At 43.1% G+C, this 22,182-nt stretch overlaps 1 protein-coding gene across 3 annotated transcripts in view; it reads left to right on the top strand.

Annotated features, from left to right (window-relative positions):
• Window positions 1–22,182, top strand: part of SCMH1 (Scm polycomb group protein homolog 1) — a 400,787-nt gene that overhangs the window by 329,132 nt on the left and 49,473 nt on the right. For all 3 annotated transcript variants that reach the window (XM_069224887.1, XM_069224886.1, XM_069224888.1), the window contains one exon: window positions 11,012–11,154. In XM_069224887.1, coding sequence (XP_069080988.1) covers window positions 11,012–11,154 — 143 coding nt within the window. The remainder of the gene's footprint in view (window positions 1–11,011; window positions 11,155–22,182) is intronic.

Here is a 22,182-nt window from a genome sequence, read left to right as displayed (position 1 = left end):
TTCAAATTATACCACAGGGCTGCAGTGGTACAGAGGGAAGTGTATGTAGTTCAGGCAACACTGAGAATTGTCATATTATATTTATATGTTTATGCAGTCCAGTGAATACTAATTGCTGCAAATCACTGATCCCTACAAAGACTCAAAACATGTAATATACAAGGTGCTACCTAGCCTGTATCTCATTTGGCACAACATAACTAGATACCATAAAAATACCTAAATAGGTTGTTAACTTAATTATGAGCTATCTCACACCTGTATTTTTCTACCTTAGTGCAAATCCTATTTGGCTTTGTTTATCTGCTACATGAATTTAAGAAACTATGATCCTGCTTCATCAATTTTACAGGCATCTGCTGTGTCAGGACTCTTTGTTAGCTATCAGCATTCACTATGGCCAGTAGGGCTGATCTGCCCTCACTCAGTTTTACCATTCACCAGTAAGTTAGAGCTGTATAGAACCATTTTCATTTTTTATATCTCCTCAAAAAAACTCACACAGTGGCAGTGATTAATGCAAAGCAGTTAGGCTTCCACGTTTTGAAAATTTCAGAGCTGGTAATCGCCATCTTTTTTGTTTAATGTCAGGTGGTAAGGAGCTACTGGGAACTAATTTTCAACCTGTAGGATTTAAACTTTACTCTTTTACATGATTGTGTGGTTGAGTAATAATTTGACTGTTGTTAAAAAGAATCAAGCAGTCCTGTTCTTTGGGAAATAGAAATAGAACTTTGGGGTATTTACAACGTAGATCAGCTATTGTCAGCAACCTCATCCCAAGTTATGGTTGTTCACTAGAATTACAACTTGACAGACTGGCAGATGCTCAGGAATTTTTCAGGACAAAAACTGAATTTTTTGAGCATGGTCTTTTTTCATTGTTATCTGCAGTGTTGTATTATAAGAACTGTTGTATAATGGACTTTTCCTCTTTTTGTATTTTTTTAAAATCTGTAGCCAAAGGTTGCAGAAATAAATGTGCTTAATAAATCACTGCACTGTTCTCAATCTGAACGCATGCATAGCTCTGAGTTGGTCCTTATTTGTTATTTACCAGTTAAAACCATGGAATGTGTATGAACAAATGATGAGGTCAGCTCACACTTTTTAACTTCTCTGAATTCATTTAAGCTGTGCACGAGAAAGAACCATTAAGATCAGTGATTCTTAACCTGTGGTCCGGGGACTCCTGGGAGTCCGCAGTGCCTACTTAGGGGTCCGCAACTTCCTAGAAAACGAAATAACATTTACAGAGTAATAAAGTGTTCGATGGCATCTGTCGCTGTAGATACACATGTTCTGCATAGCTCGCCATCTGGTGTTGGGTCAGAGTGTTACAAGTTGTTTTTCTTCGAAGAAGTCTTTCGAGTCACGGGACCGAGTGACTCCTCCTTTTGTCTCCATTGCGCATGGGCGTCGACTCCATCTTCGATTGTTTTCTTTCCGCCATCGGGTTCGGACGTGTTCCTGTCGCTCCGAGTTTCGGAACGGAAAGTTAGTAGATTTCGGAAGATTTTCGTCGGTATTGTTGCGTTCGGGATCGGCGTAGTTAGATTCAACACTGCATCGAAGATCGACGCGCTCCGGTGCCCTTCGGGGTAGTTTTCGAGCCCCCGTCGGGGCCTGGTCGGCCCGACCGCGTGTCCAACACCGCCGATGGAACGGACCCCGTTCCGTTTTTGTCCCAAATGCCACAACAAATACCCGTATACAGACCAACATTTGGTCTGTAACCTGTGACTGTCACCTGAGCACAGTGAGGAGACTTGCGAAGCCTGTCGCGCGTTCCGGTCCCGAAAGACACTCCGTGACCGTCGAGCCAGGAGACTTCAGATGGCGTCCACGCCGACAGCGCACCGAGAGTTCGAGGAACAAGAGGAAGAAGAAAACTTTTCGATCCACGAATCGGACTCCGAGGAATTCGACGATCAAAGAACCGTGAGTAAGACGTCGAAAACAACACATAAGAAAAGTGACAAGGCCCAGGGGACGCCACTGCCACCAGGCCATGGCTCCACCCATAAGTTCGGTGACCGACCATCGGCACCGAAAAAGGCCAAAACAGTGCCGAGATCGTCCGACTCCGGTCGAAACACCGGCACGCAGCCTTCTCGGGATCGAGAAAGTGCTGGAGAGAAGCAACGACACCGAGATAGCGGTGTAGAAACGGCTCGACGCCGAGACAGCGGCACCGACGAAGATCGACGGCGACAGGTTTCGACTCCAAAAAAAGAAAAAAGCCACCTCGGAGCCGAAAAAAGATACAGGCAGGGTTTCGCTGCCGAAACAACCCGTAACCGACCCAGGTCCAGGCTCTTATACAGAGGAGCAATCACTGTCCTCTCAGATGCGAAAGCATAGGTTTGAGGAAGAGCTGCAATCCACCGAAGTGGACCATACGCAAAAACGTATTTTCATACAGCAGGGAACAGGAAGAATAAGCACCCTTCCCCCTATTAGGAGAAAAAGGAGACTGGAGTTTCAAACAGACCAGGCGCCACTAACAAAAGTGGTGAAAAAGGTGACTCCGCCACCCTCTCCTCCGCCTGTAATTAACGTCTCACCAGCGCAAACTCCGTCACATTCCCCGGCTCACACCACCATGAGCCAAGGTGACCAGGATCAAGACGCTTGGGACTTATATGACGCCCCAGTGTCGGACAACAGTCCGGAGGCATATCCAACAAAGCCCTCACCACCTGAAGACAGCACAGCGTATTCTCAAGTGGTGGCTAGAGCAGCACAATTCCACAACGTAAACCTACACTCAGAACAAGTCGAGGATGATTTTTTATTCAACACCCTCTCCTCCACCCACAGCTCCTACCAAAGCCTGCCTATGCTGCCAGGTATGCTTCGGCACGCAAAGGAAATCTTCAAGGAGCCGGTCAAAAGTAGGGCAATCACGCCAAGGGTGGACAAGAAATATAAAGCACCTCCTACAGACCCTGTTTTCATCACCACACAGCTGCCACCAGATTCCGTCGTAGTGGGAGCAGCTCGGAAGAGAGCCAACTCCCACACATCTGGGGACGCACCACCCCCAGATAAAGAGAGCCGCAAGTTCGATGCAGCTGGGAAAAGAGTCACAGTACAAGCTGCAAACCAGTGGCGCATCGCTAACTCTCAAGCACTACTTGCGCGCTATGACAGAGCCCATTGGGATGAGATGCAACACCTCATCGAGCATCTACCCAAGGAACTTCAAAAAAGGGCAAAGCAGGTGGTTGAGGAAGGACAGAACATTTCAAATAACCAGATACGATCTTCTATGGACGCAGCAGACACAGCTGCAAGAACAATTAATACATCTGTGACCATTAGAAGGCACGCATGGCTAAGAACGTCTGGGTTCAAACCAGAGATACAGCAGGCAGTGCTCAATATGCCATTCAACGAAAAACAACTGTTCGGACCAGAAGTGGACACGGCAATCGAAAAACTTAAAAAAGACACTGACACTGCTAAAGCCATGGGCGCACTCTACTCCCCGCAGAGCAGAGGAACCTACAGCACCTTCCGCAAGACACCCTTTCGAGGGGGGTTTCGGGGTCAGGCCACACAAGCCAGCACCTCGCAGGCAACACCGTCCAGCTACCAGGGACAGTACAGGGGAGGCTTTCGGGGCCAATACCGAGGAGGGCAATTCCCTAGGAATAGAGGAAAATTTCAGAGCCCCAAAACCCCTACAACCAAGCAGTGACTCAGATGTCACTCACCCCCTCCACACAACACCAGTGGGGGGAAGAATAGGTCATTATTACAAAGCATGGGAGGAAATAACTACAGACACTTGGGTCTTAGCAATTATCCAACATGGTTATTGCATAGAATTCCTACAATTCCCTCCAAACATACCACCAAAAGCACAGAAATTGTCAAAACAACATTCCGACCTTCTGGAAATAGAAGTTCAAGCACTATTGCAAAAGAATGCAATCGAATTAGTACCAATCACACAAACAAACACAGGAGTCTATTAACTGTACTTCTTAATACCAAAAAAGGACAAAACACTGAGACCAATCCTAGACCTCAGAATACTAAACACCTACATCAAATCAGACCACTTTCACATGGTCACGCTACAAGAGGTGTTACCATTGCTAAAACTACAGGACTACATGACAACCTTAGACCTCAAAGACGCGTATTTCCATATACCAATACATCCATCTCACAGAAAATACCTACGGTTCGTATTCAAAGGAATACATTACCAATTCAAAGTATTGCCTTTTGGTTTAACAACCGCACCAAGAGTCTTTACAAAATGTCTAGCAGTAGTGGCTGCACACATCAGAAGGCAGCAAATACATGTATTCCCGTATCTAGACGATTGGTTAATCAAAACCAATTCACTAACAAAGTGCTTACAACACACAAATCAAATCATACAAACCCTCTACAAACTAGGTTTCACCGTCAACTTTGCAAAATCCAACATTTTGCCGTGCAAAGTACAACAATACCTGGGAGCCATAATAGACACAACAAAAGGAGTAGCCACTCCAAGTCCACAAAGAATTCAAAATTTCAACAAGATCATACAACGCATGTATCCAACACAAACAATACAAGCAAAGATGATATTACAACTCCTAGGCATGATGTCTTCATGCATAGCCATTGTCCCGAACGCAAGACTACACATGAGGCCCTTACAACAGTGCCTAGCATCACAATGGTCACAAGCACAGGGTCACCTTCTAGATCTGGTGTTGATAGACCGCCAAACTTACCTCTCGCTTCTATGGTGGAACAGTATAAATTTAAACAAAGGGCGGCCATTCCAGGACCCAGTGCCACAATAAGTAATAACAACAGATGCTTCCATGACGGGGTGGGGAGCACACCTCGATCAACACAGCATACAAGGACAATGGAACGTACATCAAACAAAACTGCATATAAATCACCTAGAAATGCTAGCAGTTTTTCACGCATTGCGGGCTTTCCAACCAATTATAACTCACAAATACATTCTTGTCAAAACAGACAACATGACAACTATGTATTATCTAAACAAACAGGGGGGGACACACTCAACGCAGTTGAGTCTTCTAGCACAGAAAATATGGCGATGGGCAATTCACAACCACATTCGCCTAATAGCGCAGTTTATTCCAGGGATCCAGAATCAATTTGCAGACAATCTCTCTCGAGATCACCAACAAGTCCACGAATGGGAAATTCACCCCCAAGTTCTAAACACTTACTTCAGACTCTGGGGAACACCTCAAATAGACTTGTTTGCAACAAGAGAGAACGCAAAATGCCAAAACTTCGCATCCAGATACCCACACAGGCAGTCCCAAGGCAAGCCCTATGGATGAACTGGTCAGGGATATTTGCTTACGCTTTTCCTCCTCTCCCTCTCCTTCCTTATCTGGTAAACAAATTGAGTCAAAACAAACTCAAACTCATTTTAATAACACCAACTTGGGCAAGGCAACCCTGGTACACAACACTGCTAGACCTATCAGTAGTACCCCACATCAAATTGCCAAACAGGCCGGATCTGTTAACACAACACAACCGACAGATCAGACATCCAGATCCAGCATCGCTGAATCTAGCAATCTGGCTCCTGAAATCCTAGAATTCGGACACTTACAACTTACCCAAGAATGTATGGAAGTCATAAAGCAAGCCAGAAGGCCGTCCACTAGGCACTGCTATGCAAGTAAATGGAAGAGGTTTGTCTGTTTCTGCCATCATAATCAGATCCAACCTATACACGCAACTCCAAAGGATGTAGTGGGTTACTTGCTTCACTTACAGAAATCTAGCCTAGCCTTCTCTTCCATTAAAATACACCTTGCGGCAATATCTGCATACCTGCAAACTACCTATTCAACTTCCCTACATAGGATACCAGTCATTAAAGCATTCATGGAAGGGCTTAAAAGAATTATACCACCAAGAACACCACCTGTTCCTTCATGGAACTTAAATGTTGTCTTAACAAGACTCATGGGTCCACCTTTTGAACCCATGCACTCTTGCGAAATACAGTTCCTCACCTGGAAGGTTGCATTTCTCATCGCCATTACATCTCTAAGAAGAGTAAGCGAAATTCAGGCGTTTACAATACAAGAACCTTTTATACAACTACACAAAAATAAAGTCGTCCTAAGGACTAATCCTAAATTTTTACCAAAGGTTATTTCACCGTTCCACCTAAATCAAACAGTGGAACTACCAGTGTTCTTCCCACAGCCAGATTCCGTAGCTGAGAGGGCACTACATACATTAGATGTCAAAAGAGCATTAATGTACTACACTGACAGAACGAAAAACATCAGGAAGACTAAACAACTATTTATTGCATTCCAAAAACCTCATGCAGGAAACCCAATATCAAAACAAGGTATAGCCAGATGGATAGTTAAATGCATCCAAATCTGCTACCTTAAAGCAAAACGACAACTGCCCATTACACCAAGGGCACACTCAACCAGAAAAAAAGGTGCTACCATGGCCTTTCTAGGAAACATCCCAATGCAAGAAATATGTAAGGCAGCCACATGGTCTACGCCACACACGTTCACCAAGCACTACTGTGTAGACGTGCTATCCGCACAGCAAGCCACAGTAGGTCAAGCCGTGTTAAGAACGTTATTTCAAACCACTTCCATTCCTACAGGCTGAACCACCGCTTTTGGGGAGATAACTGCTTACTAGTCTATGCAGAACATGTGTATCTACAGCAACAGATGCCATCGAACTGAAAATGTCACTTACCCAGTGTACATCTGTTCGTGGCATCAGTCGCTGGAGATTCACATGTGCCCACCCACCTCCCCGGGAGCCTGTAGCAATTCGGAAGTTAGCTTCAACTTTGTATATTTGTATATATATTATTTGAGCCTTAAATAGGTACATACTTAGTCACTCCATTGCATGGGCACTATTACTACAACACAACTCCTACCTCACCCTCTGCGGGGAAAACAATCGAAGATGGAGTCGACGCCCATGCGCAATGGAGACAAAAGGAGGAGTCACTCGGTCCCGTGACTCGAAAGACTTCTTCGAAGAAAAACAACTTGTAACACTCCGACCCAACACCAGATGGCGAGCTATGCAGAACATGTGAATCTCCAGCGACTGATGCCACGAACAGATGTACACTGGGTAAGTGACATTTTCATTATATAAATAATGAAGCAAAATGTAAAAAACTGAAAATGTAAAACTGTTCTGTAAATTTGAAGGAATTGAAAACTGGAGGCTAAAAATTAAGCTGGTGTCCTCAGAATGATTTGTGAGAGCAGTGCAAATGCATTATACAGAATATAGTATGGATGATGAGTGGCCTCACTTGGATTCAAAAAAGCCCCAACCTTCCCTTTAGAATGAAAATTTTATTTTGTTATGATTATAAATTAAATAAACTATTACTTCGTTTATATTTGTGTGATGAATGCTTGCATCTGGATTTTTGTGTATTGCGTTGAGTTACAAATCATCCATGTTGCTTAAGCCGGGGTCCCTAGCTTCCAATAATGAGTCAGTGGCAATCCAGAGATTCCAATAGTGATTCAGCAGGTGTCCCTGGTTTGTAATATTGTGTGGATCCACAGAAGACAAAACTTTAAGAACCACTGCTTTAGATAGATTCCAAAAGGGTGATACAACGCATATTAGAAAGGTTGCAAGAAAGATAACATCATCAACTGAACATGTAAGCACATTGATGTTCTTTACTAGCCTCCAGTGACGGAACTACAACCATTTGCTTTCTCATGGAGCTTTTCTTGACAACTGCCAGTACGTTCTGATTATCTGGGATCACAGGTTTTGGAGAGAAAGTGTATAGAAATAATTTAGTTAAGTGAAACTTCATTTTTCACCCTAAAATACTTGACCTTCTACCCATCAAGCAAGCAAATTGATCAGACTAAAAGCTTTGTAGTGATTCGCAAAAGTGTCTATGGGACCTCAACCTCCGTTTTGGTAAATTATTTCTGCAGGCTCTTTCACTCATGATGATTAAAGGTGCTGTCTGCTCTGGTGTTATCAATCCTCACATATGAAAAGGCTACCAAGAACATGCTCTGTAGCAATGTAAATTCATGCAAAGCTAGAGGAAACAATCAGGTCTGTGGAAAATGAGTTTACCTTTGGTATCTGGTGTATAATAGGAATGCAGTATTGCCTGTGCTGTACAGTTACCTCCCTGGATATCAGCACTACTAGGAAAGCCTTGATGGCAAAGGAAAAAAGTCTTCAGCTCCAAAGGTGTTTATGTGCATTGGCAAGGCATGGATGAGGAGTTCCCTCCAGTGTGACTCCTACCTGTATTCTTTGAGATTTCAGTTATGGCCACAAGCTGTGGCTAGGCCAAGAGGACGGGACATCCTACCAAAGGGTTTGGTGCTTGGCTGCACCCTTTCAGGAGTGGAACCAAAGATGGATGGACCTGGATGAACTGATCTACAAGATGGTGCAGGTGCAGTTGCGGGGTGTATGTTTAGAATCTGGTATCGGAATGACCTCTGTGCAGAATGCTTGGAGATAGACATCTCTGGAACTATTGGGCTGTCCCAGTCTTTGCTTGTTCTGTAGCTTTCAGTCTTAATGAGCAGGGTGAGGCTGAAGTCCACAATAGCTGTCTTCATCAAGACAGGCAGAGCTGAAAGATAAACAGACATAAAGACTGGACAGTCGTTTGAAGCTCAGTACTTGATCTTTATTGACTCTGAGATGACGGACTAAGAGAGAAACTAACTTCTTTCATATCTCTGAGCTTGCTTAAGAACCTAAGATTCTATGACCAGAGCTGTTGTTGATGTGGATGTACTGTGACCACCAAGTCAATTATACGCAGTTTTTCTCTGGGGGCACCAGCGTTGCAATGGACAGTACTTCTAGCACATTAGCTGTAACCACATGTTACCTCTAGTTTGATACATGGACTCGGGTACCAGCCTCCAGATCAGTGTCTGGTTCTCTGTTATTCAGGTCACAAACAAATCATAGTGCCACAAAAGGCTTGTAGATGCAACCAAGACTTAAGTTAGACCTGCATATGGACATGGACAGGGGATTTGCAGAGATAGGTTTGAGGAACTATTATGGGTTGATCTTCTGAAATTGTGAGCTATACTAGATTCGGAAAAATGGATCTGCACTGGTGGAGTTGGGAGATGCACTGGACTGAGATGTCACAAGGTATCACTGCCTTTCACCTTAGTGCTCAGAATATCCTGAAATCAACCTTAGGAGAGTATTATGGACATCATATAGGTAAAACTAGCAGCTGGATCTACAGGAGCTGGGAGGGGTGTCACTGAGTCCAGTTCAGCTGGTATTTGTTCTGAGGATTAAATGATTCAGACATGTCTGCCTTTAGATTCCACAACATCTGATTGATGGAGACCCAGGGGGAAAAAAACCTCTGGAGCTTATGTCTTGAGGAAACTAACCACTGATGACGGAGTGGACTCTAGAGAGCCCAGAGCCTGCACAGGGGACTGACTCCCAACTGAGCTGATTGGTTTCTGGGAGAGCTGCTCCGCAATGGAATGCATTCTTGTGTGTGTGCTTCTTTTTGGGCTTCTTCTGTTTAGGAAGTGACTCAGGGTACGTCCAATACTAAAAGAGGCTTTCTTTCTGTGCTTCTTCAGGCACCTAGGCTTATTGATCATTGATAAGGTGGCACTTCTTTTCTCAATAGCCATGTGATACTGCTTAATTGTAGAGGCTAATTATGAGTGAAGATGGGCACCTGCGCTGCCAAGCTAGGACTGTGACAGACTGCCCAGAGGAAGAACTGAACTTGACTCCACTTTACAAGTCTCCAGAGTCACAAGACCAAGGGGATGCTCAGTCCTCTGATGTAGGTCCAGGAATGGAGATGGACTTAATCTTCTGGTGCAATTAACCTATAGCATTGTTCTCAGAAGCAGACGCAGGCTCAGCTCCTCAGTGCAACAGTGGTTTGGAGCCTTCACAAGCAGATAAGGAGATGGGCTTGCCCATGATGCAACATAGACTCTGTAAATCCCAAAGACCTTCAGCTTCAAGGCACTTCAGACCCTTCCCTTAGACAATGGTAAGAAGGCTACTGGGCATAGATGATCTTCTAACCAGCTTCACGTTCTGCAGTGTTAAAATTGCTACATCCATAGGGCAAGTGAGGGTAACCTCACTTAGGAGGAAGTAAGGAAATGCTGAACTGAGGGATGCATCACTACCTCTCCGACATGAATTGTATTCAAGAGCATGCTGAATGCACGAGATGCTTTGGGTCCGACCTTCTCCTTCCTGGTGAAGTCAAATGTTTCCTTAGTGATCAGTGTACCTTGCTCTGCATGCAAGCAAGGAGGTCTGCAGAGACCTAAAGACAATGGTAGCACATTTGTTTAGTTGGTGACTATTTATGTGGGCAGATGGTATGCACGTCAGCTGCTGTTAAATGCTAATTGGACAGCGCACATGGCATATGGCCGAAGCATTACATCATAAGCTAGTGGACATGAAGGAAGGAAATGAAGGGAAATATCAAAAGAAAAGTTCCAAAACGACCCAGAAATCGATGCTTGGTACTCAATAAAAAAATTGCTATACATGATGGAAAAAAGAGAACTAATGTAGAAGCATATCTTTGTAGGCATTGGGAAATAACACATAGGACATACTCATGGGTCCATGATACCAACAATAGAAACGCTTGCCTTTTCCTCTACGAGGTGGTAAGGCTACACATAAGGCAAGAATGATAAAGATAGAAGGTCGCAGAAGTGGCACTTCTGTAAATTGACATTAAACACCTAAACGCCTCATCAGTCCTATCCACAGTGACCTAAAAAAATTCACTTTATTGGCATGCTAAATTGTCTAGCTCACAGACATGGGCTCATCTTTATTTTGTTAGGAGTATGATGGATAAGAAGTGCAAGGCGGTAATGGGAAATAGGAAAAATGTTGATGAACTCATGCCTCTTATTGCAAAAATAATTGTATTTTACATCTTCTATTTTTCTGTGTTACACTGTAGGATCAGATAGGTACTTGGGCTCTCGAGATGCCAGCAAGCCCAGCTGCAAAGATCCTGCTTTCTGGACTGTAGAAGATGTGATGCATTTTATAAAAGAAGCTGATCCACAGCTGGGCTCCCATGCAGATCTTTTCCGGAAACATGTAAATAACATTTGTTTATAATCCTATCTCTGCTAATCATGGCTACTTAAATTCCTTCTCAAGCTATGTTTGCAAATTATCATGCATTCATTACCTGTTCACTTAAAAGGCAATGAATTTAGAAGGTCAGTATATTGTACAGTTTGCTTTTACAAAACCAGTAGCTTTTGTTGTATGTGAAATCCACAAGATGTATTTTAAAATGGCTGATTACACAAACGTTTACATTTTGAACACATCTACGAGGTCCTTCTGTGCCAATGAATGTATTGTACTTTTTTTTCTAAATTTGTTCTGTGATCAGTGTGTTCTATATTTAGTTATGTCCAATCTGAAGTACCTATACTTTTCACTTCTAAGGAGGCCATTGATTCCCTTATACTAGTACAACCATCGGAGGTCCATGTAAGATGTAAACTTGTGTAGTGCAGGGGTGAAGTTTAGGATACCTGTTATGAATTATATTGAGAGTGGGATAATTGATAGGTCATATTTGTTAGAGACCCTGTCCCAGATGGACAGGAAGGTATTTGTGACCGGCAACAAGTATAACTTCGCACTCCAACTGCGATGTTTCCTCTCCTGTCATAGGATTTTCCAAATATGCATACCATTTATCACTTGGATGATAAAGCACCATTGCTTCTCAGTTTTTATTCTTTTCCACAAAGAAACGTAATTGGCCCATGTGGCAATATTTGTAAATACCAGAAAGGCCTGTACTCTCTTGTTTAGGATTATGGCTAGTATGCATTTGCATGTCAGGTGTGTTTCCGTGCCTAGAACAAGTTGTTATTTGTTTTTGGACCAGTTTCCACAAAAGGAAGAGATGTAAGAAGTAATATTGCCTGGAAATGAAATAAAATCATAGGCAGTGTTGTCATGTTTATTGCAGCTAACCCAAGCCACAATAAAGCTTTCATGTGCCACATTTTAAAGTCCATATGTTTCTAAGTATTGCAGAAACTTTGGCATTTGCCACTCGATTTAACTTCCTAAATAGATGATTGAGTATCAGGAAGGGAAGCATGTCTTCATTGACCAGTGAAGGTATTTGTTCTTGAAGCATCAAAATGTTTAGCAGGTGAGACTTTTCTAAGGGTCATTAATAATAATCCAGATATCATAAGCTTTAATAGTGATTTTGAAATTGTCTCTACCCAACTAAATTCCCTGGATGTTCATGGTGTGCTCGCCAGATTATCATTGACCTGGGAAAAGCAAGCCCTGTACAACTGTTTCCTGGTGGACCCTGAAGAGAAGAGAAAAGTATCCAACCTCATGGCTATGAAGAGGGGCAAGGCCAGAAAACTGTGTCGGGTGGGGGGGTCAAAAAATGGAGTAGAGAAGGACACCATCTACCACAATTGTTCCAAATATCTCCGAAGACTTCCACAGTGGGAGATCGAAAAAGAGCCCTCACCCTGTCAAACTAAAAATTGTCTGGTCAACATTGTGGGATACAACATTAAGAGCAGGTACCTGTTCATCACCAGAACATCGACATTAAAGTACATCTCCATGCCAAAACACCACTCTGAAACCAGACATATGCATCTTCATCTCTCATCTGAGTGATTTAAGAAATTGAGGGCTAAAGCCATCCAGCTATGTCTGATTCAGAATACTTGATGGCTTTTATGCCTTCCACCAGTGTGGTTGCCCTAATAATAGTGATCTTCAGTTCACCCCCCGTGTTCGTCTCAAAATTCACCAAGTACTGGCTTGTGTTACACTGCTATGAGGAGCAGCTATCTCAGCTGCTGCACATCCAACAATGTCAACACCTTTTCCTACTAGCACACTGACTAAAATCTACTCTCAGATAAATGCATGCTTTGCTGATGTTCTCATATACCAAGTAGGTATCATTCTCATCGAAGACACTGATTACAGCACTCTAGCCATTCGGGATTAAGGCACTTTTGATCTTAGGCTGCTTTCAGATACCGCTGTGTCAAGAGACACTCCCCAACACTCACAGAGCCACCACCCTTTTACTTCTCTCCAACTGAAGACATAAACAAAACGAATGAGAAATTGTGGCAAGGTAGAAGCAGTGCACACAAATCAAACATAAATAATAACAAAAGAGTAAATAATACAGTCAATATATTATTAAGAGCAGAAATAGAGTGCTCAAGGGTGAAACAAAACACTTTTCTTCAAAAAGGCTAGGTGCATATAGAAAGAGTTAATCCCTGAGCACTCCACCACAAAAAGGAAGTCTTCTGTGTTCTTTAATCACAAAAACACAGCCATCACATCATTGATGCAAAACATCTTCATAACACCAGCCAACATGTGTTTCATTGCTTCATTAATATATTCTAATGAACTTCCTCAGATCTAGGAGAAGTAACAAACATCAGGACATTATAATACAATTAATTCTCAAGCCTTGCGTAAAAAAGCCTCCACCAGTTACCAGTAAGCAAATTACTAGAAATCCTAAAGAATAACTATACGAAAAGAGGAACTGAAAAGTTCTACATATCAGTTATAAATGGATGATGAATCTATGCTTCAAGTGAACACACACAAAATACCAAATACGTGTGAAAAATTTAGATCCATACCCAAATATTTTACAATGCTAAATTGTGTTCCCAAGTGTGACACACCACAGCTGTTGACACCCACAAAATAGATAGTAGTGATGATTGAACAAGAGAAGTGTGTAAATAATAGCAAATGGGTCAAGTGAGCGCTAACCTGTCATTATTACTGCCCAAAACACTATTATCAGAAAATAGCAACAGCAAAATCCTAATGCACTGAAAAACAATATCAATAACGTCATCCAATAAATGTTCTCCAAGTTCCTTTTCGTGTGTGTTCAGGGTGGTCTTGTATCATTTTTCACTTCTAGTTTAGTGAGGTATATGTCACAAACCAAGCCATCTGATTCCTCTCCCAACCTATTGTCAGGTGAGTGTAATACAACTACTTTGGCCCTGGCCAATTTGTGTAGGTCGTGTAACCAGCTCCCACATCCGGCTGCTTGCTGGCATTCCACGCCTTTGCAATAATCCCTTTAAACAGTATGAAAGCTAAATTTATAAACCTGCACAGATATTTGTAACTTGTCGTTCTCTGCTACAAGCCAGTTAAGCACAGTACCAATGTACTGGGAATAGTTAGCCTACCAGTCCCAACAGTACTGACACCCATATTTGGTATATTCCTAAACATTCCCAAACCATGTGGTAAAAGCCAGCCTCGGTATGACTGCACCTCGGGCATTCGGAGGAAGCTCACTAATACTTCGGGTGAAATAGGTTCGGTGTAAGTAGTTAAATTGTGTGTTCTGAAATGTTGGGCTCCGACATACCCTCTTAACTTGCCCTGTGATTTATTTTCACATCTCTTCTGAGATTTCCTGGTCCAGGTCGGTTTCCCATTTGTTCCTAGGCACTGGTTAAGGCGTGTATTTCTTCATGTTAAGTAGATTGTAGAGTGCTATGATGGCTTTCCTACCAGTGCTGTGTGATAATGATCCCTGCCTGGATACCGACAGTGCCGTCTCCGATTAACCCTGCCTCCACCTAGTGGGTATTACATGTTGCATTGTACTGTAGATTATAAAATGTCTGGCGGCTATGCCATATATGTCACATATGTCTTGGAATGTGCATAGTCTCCTCTCTGTGTAAAAGTTCCCAACTTGTTCTCACATCATGCAACTGCATGACTCCTTTCAGTTTGGGCACCACCCCCAGCAGCAATGGAATGGTGTATGGAGGGGGCGACCTACGCATGTGAATATATTTATGCAAACATTTTCTTGCTATCTATAACAAATTGGTCTGTTTGGTATTTTTCCATAGGGGTTCAAAATCCAAGCCAGGATTGATTCGCCATAGAGATCTTGTGCCACATCTGATATTTCCACTCAACTAGCCAGTGCACCAGCCAATGTAATTGTGCCACTGCATAGTATATTTCATAGTTGGGTGCTCCGTTTCAGCAGCGTGTGCTGTAATGTATGGAGTGCAGTACGCGTCTTTCCTTTTTCCCCATATTAAATCTGGTAGGAGAATATGTAGCTCTTTGAAAATGGATGTTAAGAGGAGTATCGGTAGGGCAACAAAGTAATATAGTTTAGATAGTATCAGCATTTTAGCTGTCACTCCCGAGTGCTTTTATTACCCAATCCAGGGCTCTCGTATGTAATAGACACACCAGAGGTTCTATGGTCAAGGCAAAAGTTAGCGGAGAGAGAGGGCATCCCTACCTGGTAGCCCTCTATATTTTGAAAGGGTCAGATGTGGCCTAATCTGTTCTGACTCTAGCCAGTGGTTGTTTGTATAACATTTTTTCAGCCAGAAAATATTGGGCCCACTGCCCTTCTCTCAAGGACCGCCAGGCAGTACGGCCAGCTGGAGGTGTTCAATGTCTTTTCTTTATCTAAAGATACTGCAAGGCAGTCCACAGAGGTTTCTAGCCCTCATTAAGTTAAGGAAGCAGCAAATAATTAGAAAAGCATTTTTTTTCTTGTATGAAACCGTTTTATCCCATATTCACCAGTTGCCCAACAACACATAATAGTATTTTCCCCAATATTTTATATTCTAGGTTGAGGAGCGATAGAGGCCAATAACAACGCATTTTGGTAGGATCACGCCCTGGCTTAGGTAATATTGCTATCTGCTCTTCTCTGAGGGATTCCTCCACTGTAATACCAGTTTTAGAGTGCAGTGGTCTGATATGGTACGGGCCAGGTATTCTGAGTCAGTCACGCCTGACACTGTGCCACTGCAAAAGAACAGATCCAGTCTAGTGTGGAGGTGGTCAGTGGAGAGTATAACGAGTATTCTCTATGGGTCTGGTGCATCACTCTCCATACATCATGTACCGCCCTACTCTTTATCCAGCTGAAAGTGTGGTGTCAGTCTTCGGCAGGGAGTGTGTGGCATGTAGGAGTAGGGCTGTGATGGATCTGTCCATATCAACATCCAGAACATAGTTGAAATTGCTACCTCATATGCATGGGCTTTGTGGATTGTATAAAAGAGCGGTATCAACCGGTCTAAAAAATCTGAGTGGTTGGTATTCGGGGCGTCGGTCGCTATCCGTGTCAAGAAATCTCTGTCTAGCTGTCTCTCTATGATCGCCAATCTGCCCTCAGAATCTATCCTTGCCTCGGCTACCACAAATGAGACCCCCAGAACAATCCAAACCAACACACCTCTAGCAGGGGCTGAAAAGGTTGTACATACCATATATCTGCCCCACCAGTGCTTTCACAACTTCTGTACCAGGTGTGTTTCCTGTAAGGAAACTATACGTTCAATGGCATGTGTGGATGTAGAAGCACATGCTTTGCATAAGTCCGCCATCTGGTGTTGGGCTCAGAGTGTAACAAGTTGTTTTTCTTAGAAGAATCTTTTTGAGTAACAAGATTGAGTGACTCCTCCTTTCGGTGCTTATGGGCATTGAGTCCTTTCTTAGATTGTGGTCTCTCCATCGTCGGGTTCGGACGTGTATTCCTATTGCTATGGTAATACTCGGCTCGGTGTATTCTGAACTCTTCTTTTCTTCTTTCTTTCAGCAACGGTATTGTATTTCGATCGCGTATTCTCTATCTAACGCATTAGAATCGAATTTCTACGTCTGGGTCGGTTTAACTGCCCTTTAGTGCACCGGCGCCTGTCGCGGGCCTATTACTACATGTGGTGTCGGGAAATGCAGGACTAATGGAACGCACTCCATTTTGATTTTGCCCTCAATGCCATTTGAAATACCTGTGCACCGATCATCACCAGGTTTGTAACCTCTGCTTGTCGCTGGACCACTGGGAAGAGACCTGCAATGCCTGATGGTCTTTCCGCTCCAATCAAAAGCCAGCCTCTTACCGCAGCGCAACCTGTGAGTACTACCCCAAGCACCCATGTAAAGACTTTAAAGAAGCCACATAAGGTGGTCGTCGGTCGACAACTGCCTTCGGGCCATGGTCGGATCCAAAAATTACATTCGGATGCCCCACCTTCTGGCTCAGCACCGAAAATAGCCAAGACTAAACGTCTTTGCATTGACCTCTAGCTCAACACCTCTTTCATCCTCGGGATCTAATCAAACCCTCGACCCGAGTATTTCAGCTGCGACCAAAAAAACATCTACCTCTGTTTTGGAGTCCACGGCTTCTATTCGACAAAAGGCTCAGAGAGTTTCAGAATCGAAAAATCCCTCCTTCAAAAGATTCAAGTCCTTCCTCTGACTTAACAGTAGAGCCTATCCTTGAAATAATGGACGCCTGTCAGCACCAGCTTCATATCCAAAAAGGAACAGGAAGAATTATTGCTTTTCCTTCAGTTCCTATTAAGAGGAAAGTTACTTTCCAGGAAACTTTGGACCTAGCTCCTCCACCTAAGAATCTCTCCAAAGACAAGGCTCCAGTACAACCTAGGTCTTCTCCTCCACACTCTCCTGTACTTCCTCTAACTCCTCCTCCACAGTCTCCTCCACCTATTGTGGAGCCACAATTTTCTCCTCAAAGTTCACTAACACCTCAGGGAGATGACATGGAAGGCAATCCACAGGACATAGACCCTTGGGATTCTCATGATATGGATCCCATATTCCTAAATTACCTTGATTTATATCCTTTACAGCCTTCACCTCCTGAAGACGCAACTTCTTTTCAGGAGGTTATAGCACAGGCAGCTGCATACCATAATGTCCAAGTGCATTCTGACCCATTTGAGAAAGATTTTCTATTTGACACACTAACTTCCACGCACAAGGGAAGTCAATTTCTTCCCTGCTACCAGGCATGCTTAGACATGCTACAGACATTTTTAAAGAGCAGATCTAGAGTAACTACTCCAAGAGTTGACAAAAAATACAAGGCAGCTGCTACATACATTAGGTCACAAATGCACTGGATTACATTGTGGTTAGTGCGTCATGTAAGGGTGCCAACAGTCAGTCAATAGGAGATGCACCTCCTCCTGATAAGGAAAGTGAGAAATTAGATGCCGCAGGTAAACGGGTAGCGGCAAAAGCAGGCAATAATTGGCGTATTGCCAATTCCCAAGCTCTTCTAGCACTATATGATAGGGCCCACTAGGAGGAGATGAAAGACCTCATCTAGTATCTCCCAGAAGAACACCGTAAAAGGGAACAGGAGATAGTTTCCAAGGGTCAAACTATTTCCAATAATGCCATTAGGTGCGCCACTGATGCTGCTGATTCAGCTGCACTGGGCATTCATAGTAGCATTATTGTTAGAAGACATGCTTGGTTAAGGTGCTCTGGGTTCAAGCCTGAAATACAACAGGCAGTGATTAATATGCTTTTTGACAAGGAACATGTATTTGGGCAACAGGTTGATACCACTATAGAGAAACTGAAAAAATACTCAGAGACAGCAAAGCCCCTGGGCGCCTTATTCGCTACACCACAAAGGGGTACTTTTCGTTACCTACTATGTAGGGGAGGCTTCAAGCCAGCGTTTACTGAGCTTTCCACCTCCCAAACAAAACAAGGCACACACTTTTACAATAGAGGTTCCTGTAGAGGTTCCTTTAGAGGTGCCAATAATACAGGTAGAGGGAAAGCGTCCACCTCTAGAGGTTCTGCCTCAAACACATGCCAGTGACTGGCTACACTTTCCACCGGTGCACACTTTTCCATTAGGGGGAAGACTACTCCATTCCTATCCCCAAAGGTCCAATATTATCACAGATCAATGGGTTCTATCAGTTATCCAGCATGTTTACTGTCTAGAACTCATTTCCATTCCACCAAATATTCCCCCTCATACGCACAAACATTTGCACGTACATCTCACTCTCTTAAGGGATGAGTTACAATCCCTTCTTCTCAAAGGGGCTATAGAACCTGTTCCACTATCACAGTATGAGTTAGGAGTATATTCCCTATACTTCCTTATACCAAAGAAAGACAGCTCATTAAGTCCAATTCTGGACCTCAGACCTCTCAACCTATCCACACTTTCAGAGCATTTTCTTATGGTCATTCTGCAAGGTGTTATTTCCCTGTAACAGCAAAAAGATTACTTAACAGCATTAGATTTCAAAGATGCTTATTTCCACATTCCCATACATCCAGCACATCACAAATATCTGTTTTGTCATTGTGGGAAAACATTATCAATTCAAGGTTCTACCATTCTGGGTAACAACCGTTCCCATGGTAGTCACAAAATGTTTAGCGGTAGTGGCTGCATTTCTCAGAAGACAGCATATTCACGTTTTCCCATACTTGGACAAGTGGCTCATCAAAGCCAGTACCATCCAACAATGTCCGAAACATACTCAGCACTCAGTAAACCTTCTACACACTCTGGGATTTACAATCAACTTTCTTAAATTCCATCCCCAACCCTCTCAGATACAGCCTTATCTGGGAGCAATTCTCAATACTCACTCAGGGTTGGCATATCGAAACTCAGCACGGATTCAAGCTTTCCAAACTCTTCTGTCTCAATTACAGGAGAACCATACTTACACACTCAGACTAGTGATGCAGCTATTAGGGATGATGGCTTCCTGAATTTTCATTGTTCCTCATGCCAGACTACACAAGTTTCAAGTTTATTTTATTGATGATTAGGAACTCAAAATGAGGTCCACATATAAAAGGCAAGAAAAATAAAATATATACATTTGCAATCAAATACTTTACACATCTGTTCATAAAAACCATGGAATCAAATATAGAGAAAAGCACTCCCATACCAACCCCTCCACGCCAAAAAGCTCATTGTAATAAAGTGCATCAAAGCGAGATCCACATATGGAAGAGAAAAAGGTTAAATGTAAACATAAGCAGTCAAGTGCTTTACACATCTGCCCACAAAAACATGGAATTAAATATAAAGAAACCCACTCCCATATCTTTACCCATCCGCCCATAAAGTGCATTTATAATAAAGTGCATCATAATAAGAAAACCTCCCACCTATATTAAAATAAAAAATGGTTCTAGACTCCTTACCCAACTTCCTTTTTTTTCTTTCTTAAAAACACATCATCTTTACATGCATACTCTTAGAATAAGTATAAGAAACATTTTAAAAAATAAAGTTATAAAACAAAACAATTCATTTGGAGGGTCATACAAGGCTTGAAGAAACTCGGCTACCAACAGCAAAAAAAACTGGAGACAAATGGGTTTTAGCCATTTACGCCGATGTAGGGCAAGAGATGGACAAACAAATAAAACATGGTTCAAGACTTGGGTTTCGGCAAGGCAGAAGTTACAATCTTTAGCTGAACCATGCCATTTCGCCAGAAGCTCATTTACTGGTAGCAATCCCTGGCGAAGCAGCGTCCAAAAACGCCTAACCCTATGTGATATAGTCCATGTAATATAAGGTTATGCTTTTTTGTTGTTTTACTACTATAGAATTTACTAAATTCGAAAAGGATCTGTGGTTCACAGCTTTCTAAGTCCAGTCGAAAGCTTAAGGACCACGTTGCCTGTTTCAGGCCAGTTTTCAATTGTGAGGGATATATAGCCAAGATCTACTTAAAGCCTAAATCCAAGCTTTCAAGGGCATAAGAAAAGTTTTTACAGAAGCAATACCTGACGTAATTATTTTTAACAAAAACGAAGCCCTTAGGGTATTATCCTCACACCTTGTGAGGGAACCAGCCCAATGTATAACCTCAGCTAATCCCTGGGCAAACACAATTCCAGCCTTAAGGCCGCCACGGGAACAGCTGTATTAAGACAAAAGCTTTCTGAGGAACTTACCTTCCAACAGATTCAGAAGAAAGAAAAGAGGGAAAATCTGAGATGTATAGGGAGAAATGCAAAGGTGCCAGGAGACATCCTTGCTTTAATCCATTCTGAGTGGATATTTCTTGGGATAAGCCTTGTTCAGGCCTCCTGTACACCTTTCTGCTCATACCACTTTTACCCAGAGTTCTCAAAATGATCAAGAACAACCAAGTCCAAGTAATCCTGGTGGCTCCGGACTGAGCACAGAGAATCTGGTATCCCGAACTGCTGAGCATGTCCATTGATCCTCTGGTCAGACTGTTCCTTCGTGAGGATCTTCTGTCGCAGCGGCAGGGGAGGGTTCTGCACCCGAATCTGTTCACTCTCTGCCTTCTTGCATAGAGATTGAGCAGCAGCAATTGACAGCCTTTGACCTTCCTCCAGGCGCCCCTCCACCAAAACGGTATATGATTGTCGTTGGAAGAAATTTGTACCATGGTGCACAGACAAGTCTGTGTGACCCTGTTTCTGCCCCTCAGTCTGAGGTTGTGTTGCTTATTCTTTCCTTACCCAGCAGGGTTCTGCTATGGTCACTCTTGGGGGTGTATTTGCCTGCTATTTCTGCTTTTTTGCAGTTTCCTGATCAACCTTTTTTTTTAAAGTCTCCTATTGTACATAGGTTACTCAAGGGTCCTGTACATATATTTCCTCCATCTCCATTCATTATGCCTCAATGGGATCTGAATTTGTTTCTGATGTTTTTTTGATTTGCGCTTCTTTTGAGCATCTCCACAATTGTCCTGTCAGGCTTCTCATGTTGCTAACAGCCTTTCTTGTGGCAATTACATCTGTCTGCAGTGTGAGCGAGCTGCAGGCATTGTCATCTAAGCCACCCTACCTTTCTATCTATCCTGACAAAGTGGTGATTTGCACCAGGGCTTCTTTCCTGCCAAAAGTGGTCACACCCTTTCATATAGGTCAATCTATCACTTTACATACTTTTTACGCACCGTCACTTCCTTCTGAAGAAGAGGAGAAACTCCACCGCCTGGACCCAAAAAGAGCATTGGCGTTCTTCCTTGACTGTACAAAAGATTTCTGGGTGGATGACCAACTCTTTGTAGGGTATCTGCGTGTGAAAAAAGGTCAGGCAACGCAGAAGTGGACCATCTCTGGATGGGTCGTACTCTGCATTAAGTTCTGCTACGCACTGGCAAAAAAGCAGCCCCCTATAGGGTTTGCTCGCACATTCTACCCAAGCTAAAGCACAGTCTCTGCGTTAGCAGGTATATTTCTGGTCCTGGACATCTGCCAGACAGTAACATGGGAATCTCT

Source organism: Pleurodeles waltl, chromosome 3_1, assembly GCF_031143425.1.
Source record: "Pleurodeles waltl isolate 20211129_DDA chromosome 3_1, aPleWal1.hap1.20221129, whole genome shotgun sequence".
Lineage (NCBI taxonomy): Eukaryota > Metazoa > Chordata > Amphibia > Caudata > Salamandridae > Pleurodeles > Pleurodeles waltl.
Note: the sequence above shows the minus strand (reverse complement) of the source record. Positions and strands in the feature narration are given on the sequence as shown.